The 23,827-nt window shown below is 36.8% G+C and overlaps 1 protein-coding gene across 6 annotated transcripts in view; it reads right to left on the minus strand.

Moving 5' to 3' along the window:
* Positions 1-649: 649 nt before the first annotated feature.
* Positions 650-23,827, minus strand: part of PDE1A (phosphodiesterase 1A) — a 315,842-nt gene continuing 292,664 nt past the window's right edge. For 5 of the 6 annotated variants that reach the window (XM_027591025.2, XM_027591024.2, XM_027591023.2 and 2 more), the window contains 2 exons: positions 5,953-6,069; positions 650-2,651 (listed from right to left, as the gene is read on the minus strand). In XM_027591025.2, the coding sequence (XP_027446826.1) occupies positions 5,996-6,069 (74 nt within the window). In that variant the 3' untranslated portion in view covers positions 650-2,651; positions 5,953-5,995. The remainder of the gene's footprint in view (positions 2,652-5,952; positions 6,070-23,827) is intronic. The other variant, XM_027591026.2, reaches the window with a different exon arrangement.

The raw sequence follows: 23,827 nt of genomic DNA on the forward strand, positions 1-23,827 counted from the left end.
CTACCTGATTTTCCCTGATTCCCCCAACTTTTCAATGCCCCATCAAATTGAATTTTATAGACACCAAATGTTTCACAATATTTTCCCTCAAGTATGATTTATTGAACAATCATATATAATAGGAAATACAGAGAATTACAGCAGAGTAAAAACAAGAATTGTAGCTTGTAATGTTAAAAATGAAATAAAAGAGCTACTGGTTAAATAAAAAGGCATATGAGATTGTTAGATATATGTTGTGTAGCTGAGAATAAAAATGCAAAGCCGGACATGGGAGACAGAACTGCCCGACTCACCCACCCTGGCTTCAGGGGGGACTCGGGCAACACTGATATGTGTGGAAGGGATGGGCACTGGGGACCTCCGCGCTGACTCCTGCCAGTTGGCACTAATTCATCGCTGTCTTAGAGAGAAGGCAAGAAAGAAGAAGGGAGATGAGAAGGAGAGTAGGAAGGGGAGGGGGAGGAGGGAAAGGAGAGAGGAAGGGAGATGAGGAAGGGAAAAAGCGCATCAACAGCATGACAATTCTTCGGAAGAAGTGGAGCGTGTTTTCTCCTCTCCCTCCAGAAATTCAGTCACGGTGCTTTATAAGTTAAATAACCCGGAAAATTAGGGGAGAGGCCATATACAGAAACTGATGAATTCATTGTATTTCTCTATTTTTTTTTTTTTTTTTTTTTTAGTAACAGTCTATAGGTCCTAAAATATCAATAGGAGCAAAGCGGACAAGTTTCCTATGACCCTTGAGAAGCAGTGTCTCAATTTACTTCTCCCTGGAGAGATTCTCTAGCTTTACCGAAAGACAACTGGCTCAAATAAGAACAAAAGTAATTACACTTCCCAGTCAGATTCTATTTTAAATGCAGAATATTTCCTAGCTGGTAAATAGCTATTTTTAAAAAGACATTGAAAGCAGTAGTTATAATTTCTTCATAAATAGAAATAAAAAGTCCATTGTTAAAAGACAAAGTCACCATGATGTACATATCTATAAATCTCCCCCAACATGTCATCAAAAATCAATTTGTACTGCTTACATTTAAAATACCAATTGCATTATAATGTCTATGATACAAATCAATTATTTAGCTGAGTTCTACACAAGATTCAGGTGAACCAAAAACTAAGGACCTTATTCACAGAACATTTAAAAGCATTTTATACACAGTCTATGCACAAATATATCTTAAATTAGAACAATGCATACCTAATATGCATATAGAATATGGCTTACACATTAAAGGAGATCTAAGTTGTGGGTTCTAAAATCCCATCACTCAGACTTAAAAGCTTCTGATTATATCAATTTTTAAAATATTGCTTAGCATTGTGGAACCCAAGAAAAAAGCAGGTGCAACAGAAAACGGATAGTATGGGTGGATTCTCCTTCACTCTGTTCTTTAATTGATGGCTACTTTTGATTTTTTCCATCCAGCTTCTACCTTTCACAAAGATAGATTCATCTCAGAATCACTGAAGTGTTTGTACAGTGAAAAGTTACAGCCCCTAACTGTGCTTGACCTTTCTTGTCAGCTAATAACTAACAAAAGTTGTTCTTCAGTTTGGAGCAAAGGAAAGGCTCTGCACATGCTCAGGCAAAACATAGCAAGCAAGCTGAGTTTCCAAGAGCTGCAGTCTGTTTCTGTGTAGTAGAATCAAAAAGTCACGCCAAATAATATTATCTGTACAGAAAAGTGTGGGTTTCCATTTTCATAGATATTTTTCAATACACACACACACTTCTTGTCACTTATCCCTGGGCCTGTAATATATTTTGTTACGTCCTAGTGGGTTCAACACCCCAGAAGGCAAATTCCATTCTCAGTTCTAACACCTGTCTCCAACAATGGCTGAAGTTTCTTGTCATCCTGGAGTGTAGGTAACGTGTGACTTGCATTGTGATGACCCCCATATGGGTGACGTTTTCACGCTTTGAAACCACAGGGATGGATGCAAGGTGGTCCGCTGGTTTCAGGGATGGGTTTCACTGTGGATTCCCAGCTTGAGAGTTACAATGGTCATCGGGTCACAGAGCCAGGCTAAAGCTCCACTGTTGTCACAGGACTTCAACCACAGCTTCTGAACAGCCTGACCTCTCATGTTGCTTCCGTGTATTTAAAATAAGGACAATCTAAATACCCCGTTCTTCAGAGCTGCAAAAAAATTGTTTTCCATATTTTGCTTTGCTTTCCTTTTACTTAAAACCTTGCAATATTGGTAACTATCGAAGTCTGCATAAAACAATACAAGAAAGAAAATTTTTAAAATGCCTCATCTTTTGCCCATGTGTCGCAAGGTCACCCGCGCTATAACTGGGTTCAGAGTGTTGAAAATTTTAAACTATCCACCTTTTGTCTTAAAAATTTCTCAGACTTGCTGGAAAAAGCTGGATCAAAACAATCAAAACATTTCCTCCAAGACTGTTTTTTGGAGGAAAGACAATGGCAGAAACACTGGCCAAAAACTCTTGATGGCAATTTTGAATGTATTTGTTTGGCCGGAGTTACTGGCTCAGAATTTATGTTCTTCTTAGTATAAGTTCCTTCTAGAAGTCCATTAAAATGGCCTGATCCAGGTGTGTGTTGAAAAAGGAGAACATAATGTTGTAGACAGTTGAGGATTTAGGATGTTTTAGTCCTGTTCTCATTATCCTGAAATAAAATCCAAATGAAAATGAAGATCAAGTTTTAGTCATATACATGCATCAATTACTGTGTGGTAGTGTCACATGGGACTTTATAAACCTTGTCAGAAATAAGGGATTTATCAGCATATAATAGATAATTGGTTTTCTATCTTAGTTCTTCTCTTTGTGTGTATGTGCATGTGCGTGTATGTTTGTATATTTCAATTCCAGTAAAAATTTGGATTGTTTGGATCAGAGGTCACATACTCAAGGAACTATACAAGCCTAGAAGACAGTATAAATGAGGTAAGTGGGCCTGTGTGAGTCACAAGGACTGTAGTGAACTCAAGAGCATTCAGTCCTGTTTAAAGATATTTAAAAAAATTTTAAATCAATGTGGGAGTCAACCAAGCAAATGCACAGACTAAATCCAGCCCACAATCCATCAGGCTTTGACCTCTTCTTAGACGGTATACTCAACACTAAAGAGCAGGCATTGGTAGGAACGGAGAACACTTCCCCCACCAGGGAGTACCAGGTCTGATAATGGTTTGCTCTTGGAGCACCAGAAATCTCTGGCATATCCTTCAGGGAAGACAATATAATAAATTACATTCCAGCCTCTTTTTAAATAATAAAGCAGCATGGCATTGTATATCCAGTTCCAATCGCATTCACTCTAATTAACAAAAACATTTTGAAAAAGTAATCAAAACAAAATAGTTCTGTGGACAGAAATGTCTTAGAATTAATAGTGAAGTTATACAGCAATGTGAAAAGTAGATTCAAAGGTTGATTTCTTGCCCTAAGTATAGTGTTGCACGTTGATTGATGAGGTTTCATCATGGTGCATGTTGAATTAGACTTCAGTGTTTCCTGAGAAAATATCCCATACTGGGGCCCACACACTGAGAATAAAGTAGGCAATGGCTCTCAGAGATATGGCCAGGCTGCCATAAAATCTATACTTTCCATGATGGAGGCCAGTGAAAGAATTAGCTACAGGTCATAAAGGTGTGGTTAATACCTGGGAGCCTGTAGGCAAAATCTGACCTTCACATATATTTTGTTTGGTCTACACAGGGTTTCAAAAAACTTTGAGCCAACATTAAAAATGGAAAGATTTTCCATAAAAAAAAAAAATCTCTTAGCCAATGGAAACACCTGGAAACACGGGTCCCTAATTTGTACATGGTGAAAATTTGTTGGAGGCAAAGAGTGGCTGGCTGCCACCTTCAGGTCGGGTGCACTTGTGTCCTTTCTGTTTCCAAGGCTGACCACTGCTCTCTTCTCCCAGATACTGGGCCTGAGTCACAAGTAACCAATTGTCCCCACTCCTGTTGGTTTTCTACTTCCCATATTTAAGAGATCTGCCTATTTCTTGAAGGCATATAAATTTCACCTACTAAAGGCCATGATTTCTGGAAGACTGTGCACTGAAGGCAGAGCTTTCTCAAATTGAGAAGTAAACTACCGGATTTGGTTAGTGCTGATGGAAAGAAAAATTGTCTAACAGCCTGCTTGAGTTTGAACACCACTGTTTGAGTGGGTCTCAAATCCTTCCAGCTTCGGGGTTTTTTATTTGAAAAAAAGAAAAAAGTCTTCATTAACTGCCAGTTGAATCCCACCGAAACCTTTTACTGATGAGATGCCAGAATTTTACAGATATGTATATTTTTTGCCTTAGGCATCTTCATAGATTGGACAGTCATTTTTACCAATGTACTGGTGACCTGTGTTCCCTGCACACAATTTTTGGAAAATGTTCCTAAGTATTCCAGTTCCATATCAGAAATGCATAAGAAAAGCTTCTTGTAGACTTTTTTCGGGACGCCTGGGTGGCTCAGTCGGTTAAGCGACTGCCTTCGGCCCGGGTCATGATCCCAGGGTCCTGGGATCGAGTCCCACATCAGGCTCCTTGCTCAGCAGGGAGCCTGCTTCTCCCTCTCTCTCCCTCTGCTTGTGCTCTCTCTGTCAAATAAATAAAATCTTTAAAAAAAAAAGACTTTTCTTTTGAAGCTTCATAATGTGCACTGGATTGATGACATCCAGTAGGAAAGACTCTTGCTTAATTTTGCTTAACTCCATGTCCTAATAGTATTTATTTGACCAAAAAACAAAACAAAACAAACCCACAAAACAAAAAACAAAAACTTTTTGTACTGAAAACATCTATAAATACTCCACTGAATTTAGTTTTCCCTAAAATATACCTGGAGGGTCCATCATATATCATCAGAACCTGAGAACTCCTCTGAAACAGCCATGAGCTCCAAAGGTAATAAATTTATAGTCTGGGTGGAGGGTATGAAGAGAAATTGCTATAGACACACATGGGTTTTAGTTGCTGCACAGCCACTCTGCTGGCTTGATTTCTACCCAAGCTTCATATGTAAAATAGGAATCACAATCACCAATTCTGAAATTGTTGAGAGGACTAAGTGAGATTAACACATGTAAGATGCTCACCACAGGGCCTGACACTTGAGAGTAACCATTAATGAAACTATTATCAATAAAAGACAGTCTTACGACCAACTCAAGAATACTGCAAGATGTATCATCTGAAAAGCCAGTCACAGCTTAACTCTTCTGTATCTAAAGCAACATGTGAGGAGCTACCAATAACATCTCAAAAGACTTTGTCTATGGTCCCCTCAGCATTTTCTCTTGTCCCCATCATCACCCCAACAGCAGGACTCATTATAACAGGTGAGTTTTCTTTCTTTCTTTTTAAAGAGACACTAAGACATCTCCACTATAAGTACACATCCTTCCCTTCCAGTAGCTTGCACTTCCCCTGTAGGCCCAAGACAATGGTTCTCAACTATAGGGTACAGAAATACCACAGACAGGATTATTAAAAATTCCGATTTCCAAGGCTTCATTCCCAGAGTTAAGAATTTGGTGGATCGAGGGCAAGCCCTAGAAGCTGAATTTTTAAAAAGAGAACAATTGATGCAAACGTCTATAGATTTTAACAAACATTGATGTTTGTTTCATAATATGTACTTGCTTTGTTATTATCATCCAATGTAAACATTTGTATTTCCTACATGAAGTAGAAAGAGAGATCAGGATTAAACCTCTCCATAGCCTACACATTATTATTTTTAAAGGACTAAAATGTCTCACTAAGTATATGTTTTATTGATGAGCAAATTAAGCTCTTTGAAAAAGTAAATATGTAAGATTTTGCTTCAGAAAATAGAGATTTTTTAAAAAGATTCCAGGAGGACAATGAAATGAGATAACTTTGTCTCTAATGATATTCTACAAACCATTCATTTCAGAAATTAGGTTTCTTGTCTAAAAAATAAAGTTACCTCTCATGTTTAAACTGACAGAAGCCTTTAAGGTATTTCAAACCTATGAATGTGTATCCGCATGTTTTTCTTCAGTGTTTACTACATCTTCTGAGTTCTTATGAAGATCGGATTCACCTACAACATGCAAACAAACAAAAACAAAATAAGCCTGTGGAAAAAAACTAATAAGGTCAGGAATCTAAAGCAATTTAGCCACATGTTGAAGATTCAGTTTTACAATGGATTTTGTGGTACATTTCTCCAAAGATACTAAATACTTCCTTTTCAGACCACGGATTTATAAAGTACAATAAGGCATCGTCTGGTGATAGTACAACGTTGTGAAGTTGCAATTTATTCTGGTAATACAGAACTGAAATAGATGAGACATGTTTAAACATCTATTAAATCAAACATAAAAATTATGCATGCTTTTCTTGAATTTTGGGGGGTAGGGATCAGAGGGAGAGGGAGAGAGAGAGAGAGAGAATCTTAAGCAGGCTCCAGGCCTGGCACAAGCCCGAGGTGGGGCTTGATTCTCACACCCTGAGATCATGACCTGAGCCGAAATCAAGAGTGGACGCTTACCCGACTGAGTCACTCAGGCACCCCTTTCCTGAATTTTTTAAAACAAATTGTTTTAAACAAATGCTCTAATGATCAGTGTCTTTTACCACACACCCCTTAGTTGCTATGAATTTAAACAAATGACTATTGAGAGAATAGTAATTTTTAAGATAAGACATAATCTGCCAAAACACACTAACGGAATTTATAATTCAAGAATTACTCATCTTGTATATAAACCTTGAAGAAAAAAAATTAATGTGGATAATGTGCCAACATTTCTAGAGAGGTTGCAGAGAATCTATCAAAAATAAAAATATAAAGCAAAGTGTATAGATAAAAGCGTCTTATGTGAAAAAGAAAGTAAACAAAATTAGCAGAAATTGATTTTTGAGTCAGTTACTCAAAATACTTTGATATTTCAGGAATAGTCATATATGATGGCATGCTCTTTCTGTTTGAAATTTGATCAAAAATATACTAAGAATTAAGGGCGTCTGGATGGCACAGTCGGTAGAGCATCTTACTCTTGGTTTCTGCTCAGGTTGTGATCTCAGGGTCGTGAGATCCAGCCCCAAGGGGCCGTCTGCACTCAGCAAGGAGTCTGCCTAAGATTCTCTCTCCCTCTCCCTCTGCCCCTCCCTGCCCTCCTCACGCACTCTTTCTCCCTCTCTCTCTCTCTCAAAAAAAATATGTGTGTGTGTGTGTGTGTGTGTGTGTAAATTAACAGTTAAGCTTTACACCAGTTATCTTTGAGATAATTTCTTTAACATATATTGTAAGCCTGTTGTCTCAGTTGCAACTGATTTTTTTATTGAGGTTATAAAATTAATATATAAATCTTATGGGGTGTTAGTACAAAGAAAAATTATTTTGTTTCCTGCTTTCTCTTTAAAATATATTCAGGGCGCCTGAGTGGCTCAGTTGGTTAAGCGACTGCCTTCGGCTCAGGTCATGATCCTGGAGTCCCGGGATCGAGTCCCACATCGGGCTCCCCGCTCAGCGGGGAGTCTGCTTCTCCCTCTGACGCTCTTCCCTCTCGTGCTCTCTATCTCTCATTCTCTCTCTCAAGTAAATAAATAAAATCTTTAAAAAAAATAAAATATATTCAAAGGGGAAAGTTATCTTCTATCCCAGGATGAAATTTTCAGGTAGTATCATCACTTTTGCAATCATCCTTAGACAATAAAGACATTGTGTGATACCATTAAGTTGCCAAAGTCTTGATTCTGATATTAGTCTGGTCACATATATTACACATCAATCTTAAAACAAAAATCACAGAAGATTCCTTTCCAACTTTGAGTTTGTGGCAGAGCCCAGAAATGGTGTATGGCAGGGGGAATGGTGGATGTTTCTGTTTCACTCTCCCGCAACGGGCTGCCTTGACTCCTGAGCCGGAGCAAGGGAGAGAAAGGGCTGAGAGGAGAAGCCAAGTTCCTACCTGACCAGCACCGTGGTAAGATGGCTTCGTACTCGCTAGACCTGGCAGGTGTTTGGAGCTAATTCTCCTGTGAACACATTCACAGGCTCTTCAGGGACTTCTTGCCAGAGGCCATGCCTAGAGATGTCTCACCACCTTGCTGTGTGCACGTGAAACTCGGGTTCCTGTACAATGTTCACCACCCCCGGGGGGATTCTATTGTTGTATCTTTAGCTTCTATCTGCTGAGGTCCCTCCATCCTTCCAAAAATGAGTGGGCCACATTTGTTCACACAAAACACTCGTGAGGCAGTTGTTCCCATAAATTACATGAGGAAAGACTGAAACTTACATAGCTGCCTCTCGCATGGCTCATCTGTCACCAGCTACTCTTTTACATTTCACTTAAGAATTAGACTCCATTCCCAATATCCCTGAGGGTCCTGGTGCAGTTCTCTTCTCTTGATTTGAGCTAAAGAGGTAAGCATTTCTACACCTTTCCCAACAGCAGATAGCTCCTTAAAGAAAATCTTCTCACAAATCCTTTGAACCGTTAACAACCTGCCCCTTTCATTTGTTTGAGTTGGGTAAGGATCATAAGCATCCTATAATTGGCTTTGAATCTTCTTTGAAATTCCTGTCTCACAGGATTTCTGACATCTTAGACTCTGGGCTTAAACTTCTGATTTAATATTCTGTTACTTAGGACTAGATTAGAACAGAACAGAGTGAAAAGAATAGGCTGAACTAAAAGAGGAATATAACTAATTCACTGGTTCTTAAAATTTTTGAGAGAACCTTTTACAATGGGAAAAACACTAAGGATAAAGAACTCACCAGTAACAAGAGTGGATGAGAAACAAAATCATCAAGTGGGAATAATACAGCAATTACAATTTACAATCCTTGTTAAAATTAGTCCATATGTATTCTAACATCATATTGTTATATATTGGTTTATTAAATCAGTAATGAGTGATCTGAGTAAGAAAGAATATAAATTAATGCATAAGAATGACAAATTATTATTAATAATATTAGCAGCAACAGCAAAAACAATAAACATTTAGAGAATATTTACACTATGCTAAGTGCTTCATATATTTTATCATTTAATCCCCCCCCCAACAATTTTTATTGCCCAAGGTCACATATCATCTAAGGAGCAGAGCTGGACCTTCAACCCCCGAGCCATGTACTTCACTACTAAACCAAAGAGTTTGGTCACAAAGTGCTAACACCCTGACCCAAAGGGACAAGTTTCCATTGGATTTGAAAGAGTGAAAACATTCCTTGTTGCTTGAAGAGATACAATTGCAAAGTTTCAAGTTGAGAAGTGTAGAGTAAACATGTCATTTTTCTGACAAGCTACTAGGATTCAAAATTCAGCTCTTCAGAGAAGAATGAGTAGTTTGATAGTATGAACTGTGAGAAGCATTTTCTAAGAAATAAAACTCTTTTTGCTGCCACTCTGTGTAGTAAAACCTGCAGTAGGAGACAGGCTAAGGACTCAGATACCAGGGTCACACAAATCCTACACTCAGGAGGATTTCAAAGCAAAAGGCTACAAGAAGGCATCGAATGTTTTCTTGTTAATACCATGGAGGAGAAATAATAATGATTTGTGACTCCAGGAGTAAACTGTTCAATTTAAAATCCAGCATAAATATGTGACTGGGGTGAGTATCTATGCTTAAAAAAATCAAAAGCTGTCAATTAGTGAAAACCCTGTTACCATTTTTGTGTCAATGATTTCTGACTCTCCACCCTGCAATATCACAACCAACCATCCACTGTAGACATGAGGGATTTCAAATTGCACTGTTTTCCTTGCATATTCATCCACAACAAGAGCAATAAATTGTCTCTAACCTAGAGATGGCAAATATCACAAGTTTCCTAATTTTTAGTGTTTATGATCAAATTCTTCAGTGGAGAGAAGACTTTTTTTGTATGAGTTTCCATGTACAGAAGATAGAGTCAGGAGAGTATGTCCCCTTTGATTTTGTTCTTCATTTTCCCCATGGAGACGGAAACTACTTACAGTCTTCATCAAGCCGAATATATAATTATTAGCAAGTAGTTACCTGCTACAGAAAGCAGATTTGGTAAATACTGGTGGAATGCAGAATCTAAAATTCTAGGAATCTTTAGATGTTCATAATAATAGAATATAAATATTGTTTGACAAATTTGTAGACTGGTTGAATTGGGGAAAACTAAACCCCAAACAAATAATTATTTCTTCCATCTTATTTAGCTTTAAGTCATAAATCTCAGAGGGCTTAGTTGGTAGTTATCTTGATTAAGGTTAAAAAATCAGCCTAGAAGCTGATTTTTTTAGATTTAGAATAGACTCCATTCCCAATATCCCTGAGGTTATAGATAGAAGCTAGTTTCACATATCCAGCTATCCTTTAACCTGGGATAAGAAAGGTTAGTGCTCTTTAAAAATGCCTTCCATGATATTTTTTTCCTCTCCTATGTACATCCTCCCATCTAACTTAGGCTGGCTGTGAGGAGAGGCTATTTGAAGGGATGTGTGGAGACTGTCTCATCTACTTAGAGTTTTTAAAAGTTGTAGTGGAATAAATTGCTTCTCTTGGTCATAATGCAAGTTGTGCCTATTACAGTATGCTTATAAATTGTAAATCCATGCTTTAAAATAAAAGCACTTTAAGCAATTAGTCACACAGCACTTTATTGATCTACAACATTTAGCCAGGATTGTGGGGAGTGATGCGATCTTTAATCTATCAAGACTCATATAACAGGATTACTCTCATGATGGAGGTGAATTTATTTAAAATAAATCATGGGTGCTCTATTATTTCTACATTACTAACATCAAAACTATTATCTTATTCTTGTTGAACTTCTTATTTGATGAGATTTCTATTTCTTACCAGTCTCTGGATTTTCTTTAATCAGCAGACTTGCTCAGCCTGTTTTAAAGAAACCTAGCCCAAGATGGAAGGGTGATATGGGAACATAGGACCCTTCTGAATGATTCCCGTGAGTTAATATTATTGAATGGGTCTTTGTCCTGAATATCTCTTTATTTCCACAAAAGTGTCCTGATACAAATCAAAATTAGTCAAGACTTCCAACATCACTCACTACCAGTTGTCTTGCTAAAGAATGAGCCTATGTTGGGCTTCAAAGAGGTTATGGAAAAGAAGTTTCAACATTAGATTCTTGAAGATTTTCACCATTTCTTCTTGAAGGCTTATGTATTAAATCCGACCTGAAGAGATCCCTTGGATCATTTTTATTTACCTTCATTTTTTCATAATTTCTTCATAGATATTAAATACATGAAAGAAAGGTCAAAGATTTCAGCTATGTCTTTTTTTCATGATTTCTGAGACTTTCCTACATTCCTACAGTTAACAAGGGAACATTATATTAGCCAAAGTATGAACAGAAGTCCCAGAAGGAGTAAAGTCAGAACTAAAGAGTTTGGACTGTATTTGGTCTAAATTTAGGCATACTCTAAGGGCTAAAAGCGAAGATGGTAAAATATTCTTTTGGAAAGTAAGTGAATTGCTATAAACTAAGTTTGCTGGATTAGCTAAAATCTTTTCCTTTTGAGAGCACTTGAGTCTACAGAATACTCTTTAAAATTTGTTGTTGTTGTTGTTTTCCTCAAGGATTCTATGCCAAGAAAAAATAAAGGCAAGTATCTTAAGTGGCAGAATCCTCAACAGAAAGCATTTAGATAAAGGTTGTTCATTTTCAGCTCTATAAATTGGGCAGCTATATCTGCCATTCTGAATAAGCCACTTCCATTCCTTCACTCACTCCTGCAGAAAACTGGATGAACTTGAGAGATACTTTGAAGAGATACTCTTCAGGTAATTTTGATGGACTAATTAAGAATGGAAAGGTGATAGAAGAGTCAAGATCAATTTACAATACATCCACTCAATTGATGGAATTGATCCATTGCATATTTTCTCATGAAATATTCCATTGCTTTATCTCATATCAAAATTATTGTGATCAAGTAATGTTCTTCTATAATATACTTCCTTAAGGAAGCCTTCTATAAGATCTCCACGTAGTTTGGAGGCACATGTGTGAGCCCAGGAGAGAATAAGAATCAGTGCAGAAAGCACTAAATTCTAAATACCTCACATGTATAGACTAATCTTCACAACAGCTCTTGAGATAGACACAATTTTTACGATCCTCACTTTAAAAATCAGCAAACTGAAATAGATAAAATAATTTGCTCAATGTTACACAGCAAGTAAGTGATGGGACCAGGATTGAACAGATAGTCTAGGTCCAGAGTTCTAGATCCTAACTCTACACTATGCAGCCTTCCTGCGTATAGTTTATTTAATAGCTGCTATTTTTTTTTCTTTCCTTACTATGAGTTTATGCCTTATCTTTGAAATTAAATCTGATGGTAAATGATAGTTTTTTTTTTCCTAAGGCAGAGACAGAGAATAAGAATAAATAAACTTCTTTGTGAAAATATGTTCTTTGGTATTAGACACAAAGCCAGTCTCAGCTAATTAATTATTGGGGTGTTCCTACTAGTTTACTACAATTAACCATTAGGTCAACTGTTAGGGAATCACAATAAAGAAGGTATATAAGAGCAGCTCTTAAGAAAACAGGCTTTTCAGGGGGAAAATAACTTGGCTACACTTATAAACTGAATTATATATTGGACAAGTCATTCTCAAATCCCACAAAAGAACAGTATATGGAGCCATTTTACTCCTGATGTTCACTTCTACTATAATAGAAATACCTTTTCAAGGATATCTGTCCCTTAAATTTTTATCAATCTTTTTTTTTAGTGACAGAGAACTATTACAGAATTTGTTCAGAAAAACGGTAGAATTGATGTAAAAGATAAAGTTTATGAAAGTCACATTACCTTTTTGATGTTTTAGAAAATTATTGTGATCAAGTAACGTTCAAAGCGAAAACATAAACTTTATTACAGAAATGACACAATCAGTGATTAGATGCTCAAAGAAAATTAACTGACACAACATATTACTCTAGTAAAGAGAAATGCTACAAAATGCCATTTAGATATTTGAAAGCATAAAGATGCTGGCGTAGCCATAGCAGTTCAACCAGGTCAGTTAAGGAATTTGTAGCTTTTGTGGTCAGTGATACCAATCGCGCAATCTGCAAAAGTGGATTCCTTTTCTCTCATGGGGCCAGGCAGATTTCCAGCAAGCAGATTGAAATCTCCAAGCTTGTTGGTCAAACAGGAGCTGCCACCACGCATGAGGTTTTACTTAAGGAGGTTTACTGATCAGGAAAACTGAACATTTGTATGAACTGGTTTTTGCTTTTGAAAAAAAGGATACTTATTTTAAAAACCTGGAGACAATATTATTAAAAAGTTGTAAAAAACTAAATTGTACTTGGCATTTATAATTATCCATGTTTGTAGGAATTATGGTGGAAAAATTATGAAGGTAAATATAATTGATTTTTTCTTTTTTTTAAAAAAGGTTTTATTTATTTATTTGTCAGAGAGAAAGTGAGCACAAGCAGGGGAAGTGGCAGGCAGAGGGAGAAGCAGACTCCCCACTGAGCAAGGAGCCCGATGCGGGACTCAATCCCAGGACCCATCCCAGGCAGATGCTTAACCAACTGAGCCACCCAGATGTCCCAGTTGATTTTTTTTCTTAATATTCAATATATTTTACTTTTGCTCCCAAAACCTTTTGTGATTTTTGTATTCATCAATAGTGGTCTTGAAATGATTTTTTTTTTCCTAATTCAATTTATTTTTTTCACCATTTGATTTGTTGCCTAAAAAGCCTGGATTCTCAGGGAGCTCAGTTCTAGTTGATTTCAAATAGAGTAGACACCTTCAGAATCTAATAAGAGGCTATCTGGCAGGATATTAATATTGTCTACTAAGAAATAGTATACAAGTGTTAGGATGTAGGACCATATTATATAAAGAAATAATATGGAACCTGTGACTTATTTTAAAAATAAAAATATAATAGTACTTGCTGTTCTTTTGCCTTTTTTCTAGTAATATATTTTGATAATCCTAACAAAATATCGAATTCTTTGTAGAGATACAGAGTTAGAGGACCAAAGCTCTTAAATAGGTTATGATTTGACTTTTAGGTATGATTACACTCTATCATTCCTTAATCTACTGAGAAAGCGTCAAGAATATCATTAAACTTCCTTTGTGTGTCTCTCATAAGTTATAGTCATGCACAATATTATCCTTTATATAATTTAATATAAATATCATAAGTAATTTCTTTAGGGGCGCCTGGGTGGCTCAGTCAAGCGTCTGCCTTTGGCTCAGGTCATGCTCCCAGGGTCCTGGGATCAAGCCCCACATTGGGCTCCCTGCTCAGCGGGGAGCCTGCTTCTCCCTCTTGCACTCCCCCTGCTTGTGTGCTCTCTCTCTCTCTCTGACAAATAAATAAAATCTTTAAAAAAATAAGTAATTTCTTTAACTCATAAGCATTTGGTAAACTCATAAACATTATGGTAAAGTATAGGAGGACGTTTTTGGCTGAATACAGGTTTCAGAGCAATTCTTAACTCATTGGAAGTTAAGTTTCTTCCCTTTACTATTTACAAGCCGTTATATTGACAAAATCTCTAGGAGAGCTATAAAAATACATTTTTAGGGAAAAGAATATTGGACACTGAAAAAATATACTGAAACATAGATACTGAAATTTTTACCATAGGAATTACTTATATTTATTCATTTGTATATAAATGTAGGATACACTGTGTATGAACCTATATATATGTCACAAGTTCTGAGTGATCCAACTAAAATGATGGTAAAGACAGAATGAGTTAAAATTGTTAAGTGTAACAATGAAATAGTGCTCGAGAAAGAAACAAAATTATTTGTAATACTCAATAAGGACCATCTGTTAGAGTGCCCTGGACCAAATAGAAAGAACAAGAGGCATGCCTTGCATGGAGAGGATCAGTGGAACCTTCTGGGAATAATTTCATATATCTGACTACATCCAACTATGGATACAATCTCAAAAGATAAATCAGCTTTATTTCCAAACTGAGTAAGGAGCACATCTTTCTACTTGTGTTCCTACCAGCACAGGTCTCTGCTTGTCCTCATCCCGGCACCGAGGAGAAACCGTTTCTTCGTCACTGAGCCAGCCCATAATCACTAGGGGATGCAAGCCTGCTCCTTCTGCCCTCTTTCCAACTTCGAGTGTCCATGTAAATACAAGTGGGGAGTTCACACACTCAAAACGATATCGCTTAAAATGCCCCCAAATTCTTTTTTTTAAGACTTTATTTAGAAGAGAGAGAGAGAGAGAAAGTGAGCAGGGGGAGGAGCAGAGGCGTAGGGAGAGGGACAAGCAGACTCTGCCCTGAGCACAGAGCCCCACATAGGCTCGATCTCACGACCCCGAGATCACACCTGAGCCAAAACCAAGAGTCAGACGCTTAACCAACTGAGCCACCCGGTGCCCCCAAATGCCCCTAAATTCTGCTGCTGTTACAGTTCCTCCATCCGCGAACAGTTTGGGCAAGACTTCTGTAAGAAAATTTAGAAAATGTAAATAAACTAACCTGTCATAACTAACTTCTAGAAGATGATCCAGAAACTATCCAGAAGGTTACTGGCTTTGAATTTAGACAAACTAGGCACAAATCCCAGCCTTTTCAAAGACTAATTGTATGGATTTCGACAACTTAAATTCTCTGAGCCACAGTTTTATCGGACTGTAATTCCTACCTTGTGAGGTTGCTGTAATAAATGTTTGTGTAAATGATCCATGGGAAGATATATAAATGATGTAAAATGTCACTCACAAATTCATAATTTTCAACTTTTTAAAATAAAAATATCTGTGGGATATAACACACACACTTGAAAGCTTATGGGATCAGTTGTGTTGAGACTAAACAGAAGTAGATTTGATGAAGCAATTATGCTGCTCTCTGAGGTAGGTTTTCAGAAGAAGTTGTTTTCTCTTTCTGGATTTACTACTACCATGATGCTGTTTTTTTTTGTGTATTATATTAAACTGTGAAAAGGAATGAGCAAGATTCATTTGTAATATGTGTGCAAACCTGTGATTTGGGTAACTAACTCACCCCCGCAGACCTTAGTTTTCACGTTGGTAAAATGGTGATAGTACCTAACTCATAGGACTGTTTGGTTGATTAAATAGGATAGAGACCATGACAGAACTCGGTATAGCCTGGCAAGTAAATGTGTACTTAGTAGAAAAGGATTCTGCATTCTATTTAGCATTAACATCAACAAGATTACAAACATCACTTTCATACATACTGTAATATACAATACTGCATTTTAAGATATTTCAAGCACAAATAATACATAAGGTTTAATTAGTGAACCTATCACAGTCTATTAAAATGTCATGTTAATCATAATGTAAATTTGATCTTTTAAAAATTTTAATACTTTCCTATCAGTTTTAATTATCTCCTTTATTTCTGGCGGGAAAATCTTTTAGTTTTGTGTTTTAATTTTTCAAGCAATGATACAAAACCTATTTTTAGAAATTTTCTTTTTCCTGTTGAGAAAATCTATGAAGTTTTCTAGCAAGATATGATTTTAAATAATTCTGTTTCACTAAAATATTATTACATATTCAATACATTTCAAAAAGTTATAAAATGTAAAAAAATAAGAAAATATCTAACTTAGTAACTCTTATGATGATTTTCTGATTACAAAGACAGGTCATAGGTACAGTGATTAAGTTTTTAAAAAATGTCCTGATGGTGATAGGAAATAAAGCTTTTTATAGGAATTCTAACGAAGCTGAAAATAACTAACCAAATCATGATCATTCCACACACGCGTGAAGAACTAGAGATGTCATTTTAGACCATTAATTAGGCTTTTGTTTTGTTAAATGGGTTAAATTTGAGGCCAAAGCTAAATTGTTCTGTACAATGGAGGGGATTTTAGTGGCCAAGAGGGGAAAGAGAGGAGTTGAGGTTGTGAACCAAGAGGAAAAGGAGACGAAAAGGTTTTGGAGAAAGAATAGAGGTGAGTGGTGACAAACAGATTTACATTTTGCTCGGAGGTATATTGTTAAGACGACGAAGCTCCCAATGTCCTTGGAACTTGGAATTATTGGGGGACTATGACAAAATCTTGAACCTAGGCCAGTGTTAGCAGTGTGACACCCCGAAGTTCTAGTTACGAATTCTGGTAACAATTGCCAGAAAAGAGTAGCACCAGAAAGAGAGAACAGTCTCAGAGAGCTGGACCCTACTTCCTGCCCATGGCTTCGATCTTATTCTGCCCCCATCACCTCTGCCCAACAGTGCAACATCCAATCCACTACTTTAGTCCCCACCATTATTTTCTCTACCCTTCAGATTTCCACTGTCACACTGTTCACCCCAGAGTTTTCAGAGGCTACAAAACTCCTGTGAACTCTTGCAGTGATTGCTCATATTGCTCATCTAAGTAGAATTAGAGCACGTGAGTAGGTTTTGGGTGTCTGAATACATAGCAAGTATAGATACTGTGCAAGAGAAGAGGCTTTGGGGGAACATCCCCCCAATTAGTTTTCCCTTTTTCCACTCATCAGCTTTTTATTTTCTCTTTTTAGATCTTTTTTTCTTTTTAAGATTTTATTTATTTATTTGACAGAGAGAGACACAGCGAGAGAGAAAACACAAGCAGGGGGAGTGGGAGAGGGAGAAGCAGGCTTCCCGCCGAGCAGGGAGCCCGATGCGGGGCTCCATCCCAGGACCCTGGGATCATGACCTGAGCCGAAGGCAGACGCTTAACGACTGAGCCACCCAGGCGCCACTCTTTTTAGATCTTTTAGCTAACAAAAAAATATATGGTACAACATAGTGGGTAATATTTCATTTATAGGGTCTCACCCACTAAAATCAGACCTTCCTAAAATGGAGTCAATTCTCCTCTACCCGATACTGACCAAGTTCTTATCTGGCCTTGAGCAGGAACCACTGGAGATCTAAAGTGGAATATTCCATGAGTTCTGCTCTTCAAAAATCCTATCGGCTTTTGTTTTGCACACAGTAGGCCTCTGTAAATACTTTTGTAGTGACCTCATTAGTAGTTCTCAACTTTTTGTCAGGCTCTATAGCTTTAATATCTGCGACACACTCCAATCACAGTATCTCATAATATACAGTGGCTCTCGCTAGGCGGAGAGATGGTACACGCCTCCAAAGGGGAATGCTGGAATCTCCAGGAGACACGTGCAACTGGACACATATCCTGAAACTCCTCTCCACTCCCACTTGTATCCCAGACACTGCTTTTGGTAGGCCCCTTTTGAATGCACTTTTCTCTTCCCATTTGGAGAATGCAAGTCAGAATGTGATAAATACCCTAACTGGAGTCTGAATAAGACAGCTGTGCTGACATAACTAAGGGATAGGCGTCTTGGAAAAGGCAGTTTAGCGGAGTTTTGGAAGATAGGTAGGATTTTAAGCAGCCAAGAGGAGGAGGAGGCCCAAGAAGTGAATTCCATGAGGAAGAAAGAACAAGGATGAAGGCAGAGGGGCAGAAGACAAATGTTCCAGAGGAGATGTGTGACCCAAGACACAGATATTTTAAGGGATATCGTTACCAAGGTACATGCTGTTGTTTCCTGAGTACGGTTTGCCAGGGTGAAGCTGGCTCTGATTCTAATCGGCACTTGGCTTGTCTTGACCATAAACTGATTAATTTCCTGCTCTCCCCCTCCATGTCCTCTGCATTCATTTAAATGCACAAAAGTGTTCTATTTTGACCTACCTCTGTAAACTAGAGATAAGCCATATTGAACTTTCAAAAAATAAAATAGCCCAGAGGATCCTAATAGGCTGCCAGGGTTGAAAACTATTGAGTTCTGCCTTTATAATAAATGAACGAGTGAATGAATAAGCACATACTCACCGTTCACACTGTATGCAAGCTCTCCTAGGGTTAAGTGACTTTGGTGAATACCACCTCTTAACACTTCATAATTCTGTTCCATTATATCTGTTATACTTCTGCTCTACTGTACTGATAACATAACATAGAATGTCAGCTAAAGAAATTAAATTGGAAATAAGAATAAACTAAATGAATAATATATAATTTAATTTACTAATAATTTGAAATATACAATTTAAAAATTACTAGTAAGATCTCATTTAAACTGTTGTGTTTTTGAACCATGATTAGAGAGAAAATGAGAGCGAGCTCTAGTTGTTTTGTTTTTTCTTTGAAGATTTTATTTGTTTGGGAGAGAGAGAGAGAGCATGAGCAGTATAAGGGGCAGAGGGAGAGGGAGAGGGAAAAGCAGACTTCCCACAGCACGTGGAGCCAAAGCAGGGCTCATCCCAGGACCCCAGGATCATGACCTGAGCTTAAGCCAGCCGCTTAACTGATGGAGCCACCGGATGCCCCCAGAGTGAGCTCTAGTTTTTTATCTGAAAGACTTTGCTTCCCTCCGTTGGATTAATTGTCCCTTCTGAAATCTAAACAGTTTGCATCTATTTTCTCAAAAAGATGCTTAGGATTTAGTCCTGGGAGTTTAAAAATTATAATTTTGTCTACATGATGAGTTTTGATTCATTAAAAAGATAACGGGAAGGAATAAACATTTTATGAATAAATATTGAAAAACATAACCTTTTAAAGTAATTCAATACAAAGTAATATGGACATGTTGTTGTTGTTGAAAAACTATTTTTATTGTCTCTAAGCAGCAGATGTAGAATTGTTAGGATCACTGTTAGGGACTGATAGGGATTACTGGCAAATAAGAAAAAAACAATGGGTCCAGAACTGTAATAGAGATATATGGGATAAAAGCACAGAGAGATACCATAGAGTGATGTAGGCATGTCGGAGGAAAGCCCTGCTGGGTAGCTGGTTTGGGTGTGATGCTTAACGATCAGGTCTCAGAAGCATTAGGAGAAAAGGAGAATGAGAGATCAAGCAAAAGGGAGACGGTGAAGGTTTGGTGGCCTACAGTGGCCGAAACAGGGGGTCAAGTGTCAGAGGCAGGAGGTGGTACTAGCAAGAAGCAGATGGGATGGGGTATGTCTAAAGCGATGAAAGAGAAAGAACAGAAGTCAAGCAAGGTGGCTATCCCAAGGTTAACATCACATTAGGAACTTCAATGGCATCTAAAAAAGAAGAAAAGGAGGTTAAGAACCCTAAGTGGAATAGGCTTACTCTGCTTCAGTTAAAACACTTGAATGACAAGCTTCTGTTTGCTTCAAGCATAGAGCATGGGGCCTTCAGCTAGACACTATGTTTTGTCACAGAGAAATAACAGAAGTTATATTATTTGTGCACCTGATTTATGGGCTAAGAAATGGATATATTATAAATATATTATTTAAAAGACCTAGCTAATTAATATTCTTTTTAAATTTTTTTTAAAAAACCTGTTTTCTATCAAGATCCAAAAATTCCCTGCTGAGACAGATAATAGCGATTTGCCTCATCATGGATAAAGCTCAGAAAACATGGCACTGAGTAGAAAGATATTCATTAAAGAATGTATCCCATATGATATCATTTACACCAAAACATGCAAAACTAAACTATATATTGTTTACAGTTACACAAATAGGAGTAACAGCTAAGAAACAAAAAAAGAAAGAGAAATAATCATCATGAAATTGTTAAATCTAGTCATTCTTAAAAATAAAATTATAGAAACTTACAATTAAATAAATTATATTTAAAACAAAGGTGATAAATATCTAAAAATCTTTTCCTAATTATTTTGACCCATTTTTTCATTATCTAGGTCTTGAGGTTAATTATATCCACCAAATCTCTATGATGCAAATATCTTATGTGCACATCTTTTCCCAGCTCCCATGGTCAGAGACTTCATACTGATAGCTTGAAACTGACCATGGTGGGAATATTTGCACCATGGATGTCATCAAACTTTGTGAATCAGGGCTTCATTTATTGTTTCACTGTTGCCTACAGTGGTGGAGATAATGATTTAAAAAATAGAGATTAAATTTAAAAGTGTATCATGTCTATAATGGCTACATTGTAAATAGCACAGAAATTTGAGGAAATTTTTTTCCAGTATTCAAAAGCCATTATCCAATCAAACGACCAAGAAGTCATTTGCATTTTCGATGAACAAGTGAGGTCGACATATGCCTTCTATGTTTTCTAAGTTCTGACATATGTTTTTTATATGTCATCTTACTCCTCGATATAAATGAAAATATCGATCATATGTGAACAATTTACATTTGTCAGTTGCAACCATAAGTGGACCAAAGACACAGAGTTTGGCAAAAATCAGTGAAAGTATTCTGTGAGAACCAATTACCTACACAGAATTCACAACAAAGGCTACTATATATTTTATTGTTGCTTTTAAATTATGTGCCACACATTCTTTCTATCAGTAACAGTCACAATAAACCTATATATATATGTGTGTGTATACACTTTTTTTGAGCCGGTTGTTAAACTTGCCAGCATGCTATTGTTTGTAGGCTGTGTTATTTACATATAGTACAAATATTTACAAATAGTACATATATGTTTTTATATGTTCTTTTGTGGTATATTTCACAATTTATTTTTTAAAAAAACTAAAAAGTAAACAATTAGTCCTCTATAACTATTAAGAAAATTGAATCAACAGATGAAAATTATCCCACAAAGAAAACAGTAGGCTTGCATGGTTTTTGAAAGTAAATTCTGCCAAACATTCAATGCCAATTTAAGGCTCACAAACTCTCAAGAATTTAAAAACTCCAGGATGCCAGGGTGGCTCAGTCAGTTAAGCATCTGCCTTCGGCTCAGGTCATGATCCCAGGGTCCTGAGAATGAGCCCTGCATCAGGCTCCTGGCTCAGCAGGGAGTCTGCTTCTCCCTCTCCTTCTGCTGCTCCCTCTGTTTGTGCTCTCTCTGTCTGTCTCTCTCAAATGAATAAATAAATGAAAAAAATCTTAAAAAAAAAGAATTTAAAAACTCCAACTCATTTTCTGAGGCTACTGTACCCTCAATACCAGAACTACAAGTATGAGAAAGGAAAATTGCAGGCTAATCTCATCATAAATATAGATTTTTTTTAAATCAGCAAAAGTAATACATAAATTTTAAAAAGTTAATACATCACAATTAGTTGGGCCTAATCAAGGAATATGAGGTGGTTCAACATTAGAAAACCTATTAATATAAATCATTATATGAACCAATAAAAAAATTATTGAACTATTTTAAAAGCCACAGAAAAGACAGTTGATAAAACTAAATGTTCCATGTAAAATGCATTTTCTCTGAAACCAATACTACACTGTATGTTAACTAACTTGTATTTAAATTAAAAAAATAAAAAATACATTTTCTTAACAAATTATTGATGGAAACGTAACCTCATAAAGAGCAGATCAAACAAAATTAAGAAATATCACACTTAATGATGAAACATGAAACACCTTCCTTCTAAATTTAGAGACAAGCCAAATGCTGTGACTGCTTCCATTTCAGATGATTCTGGATAAACTTGCTAATGGAGTTGATTCAAGAAAAACAATCATTAAAGGTATACATTTGGGAAATAAAAAAACTGTCATAATTTGCAGATCAGTATTCAAAAGCAAATTGTATTTCTATACACCAGTGAGAAACAGCCATTTGCAAAAATAACAAAAAATATAAAATACTGATGGAAAATCCAACAAGATATATTCAACATTTTGAAATAAATTATTATTAAGGATAAATAGTGATTACATGGTATATAATATCCTTAATGTGATGCCAGGCATCTAACAAGTATATTTCCATCACCATTATTATTACTATGAAGTAAAAGTAAACTTTCTGAGAAACATGGAAGAAGACATATAAGATATATATGAATAGGAAGACTCGCAATCATAAAGATAATTCTCTCCAAATTGATATCAAAGTAATTCTAACCAAAATCTTAATTTGTTTTCCTTTTTGGTGGACCTTACGAGCTACTAAAGAAAAAGCGGTTCTTAAAAATTTCAAATGAATGATATACTGAACACTCCAGAGCAATTATGTAGGAAACAAGCTCCCAAAAGAGACTAGAAAACACTTGTGTGTTTGACAGTTTTAATGCATATTTTAAAATGTCAAGGTTTCCTTCTAATTCTAAACAGCTGTTACTGGTGCGCAATGGGCAAATCTTACGGCGCCTTGGTTCCCACGCTGCCTCCTTTCCTCACTTGTTACTTGCCTTTCAGCCCTAGTATTTTGGGGTTTGAATCAACATCAAGTAAATCAGAAAGTTACCAGTACAATAAGAAACATACTGCTTTCCATTTCAGTCTGACACCCCCCACCCCCAACACCCTGATTCCTTTTTGGGACATAACTTATTTTTTTCTCAAATACACATCTTCTTTGAGAAGATGGGAAAGAAAACAGATCTGGGATTGATTTGTGTTGTCTTTTTTTTTTTTTTTTGCCTGGTATAGAGAAATTATTTAATAAGTGGTAACTATAAATGCCATTATCATCCTTCTTGTGGTTTCTGTATTGGAATGCTGGTGCAGACACGAGGTTCATTCCCACCAACCCCCCATTTTCTGGGTTATCAAATAATGAAGACATTGCACTGCAGAGAGGTTGGTGCACATATTCCTGTAGGGACTTCTCCGTGCTGGTGCCTCTGTTGGTATCACTAAGACATAATTTTCTTTTCTAGCTAGTCGATAATGTTTCTTTCCAGAAATGCACATCTTTTTGTCCTGGCACGGAAAGCAGTCTGTCCACTCTGACCAGTTGCTGAGCTGGCAGCTAACTGCTGTGGAGCTCGAGCTCTGAACAGCCCGACTTACTCTCTAGTTCTGTGAGTTACACTCTTTTGGATTCCACATGTAAGAGAGATCATGCAATCCTGGCTTTCTCTGATTTGTGGTTTTGTTCTGATCAAGGTGGACT

Source organism: Zalophus californianus, chromosome 3 (genome assembly GCF_009762305.2).
Source record: "Zalophus californianus isolate mZalCal1 chromosome 3, mZalCal1.pri.v2, whole genome shotgun sequence".
NCBI classification, from domain to species: Eukaryota; Metazoa; Chordata; class Mammalia; order Carnivora; family Otariidae; genus Zalophus; species Zalophus californianus.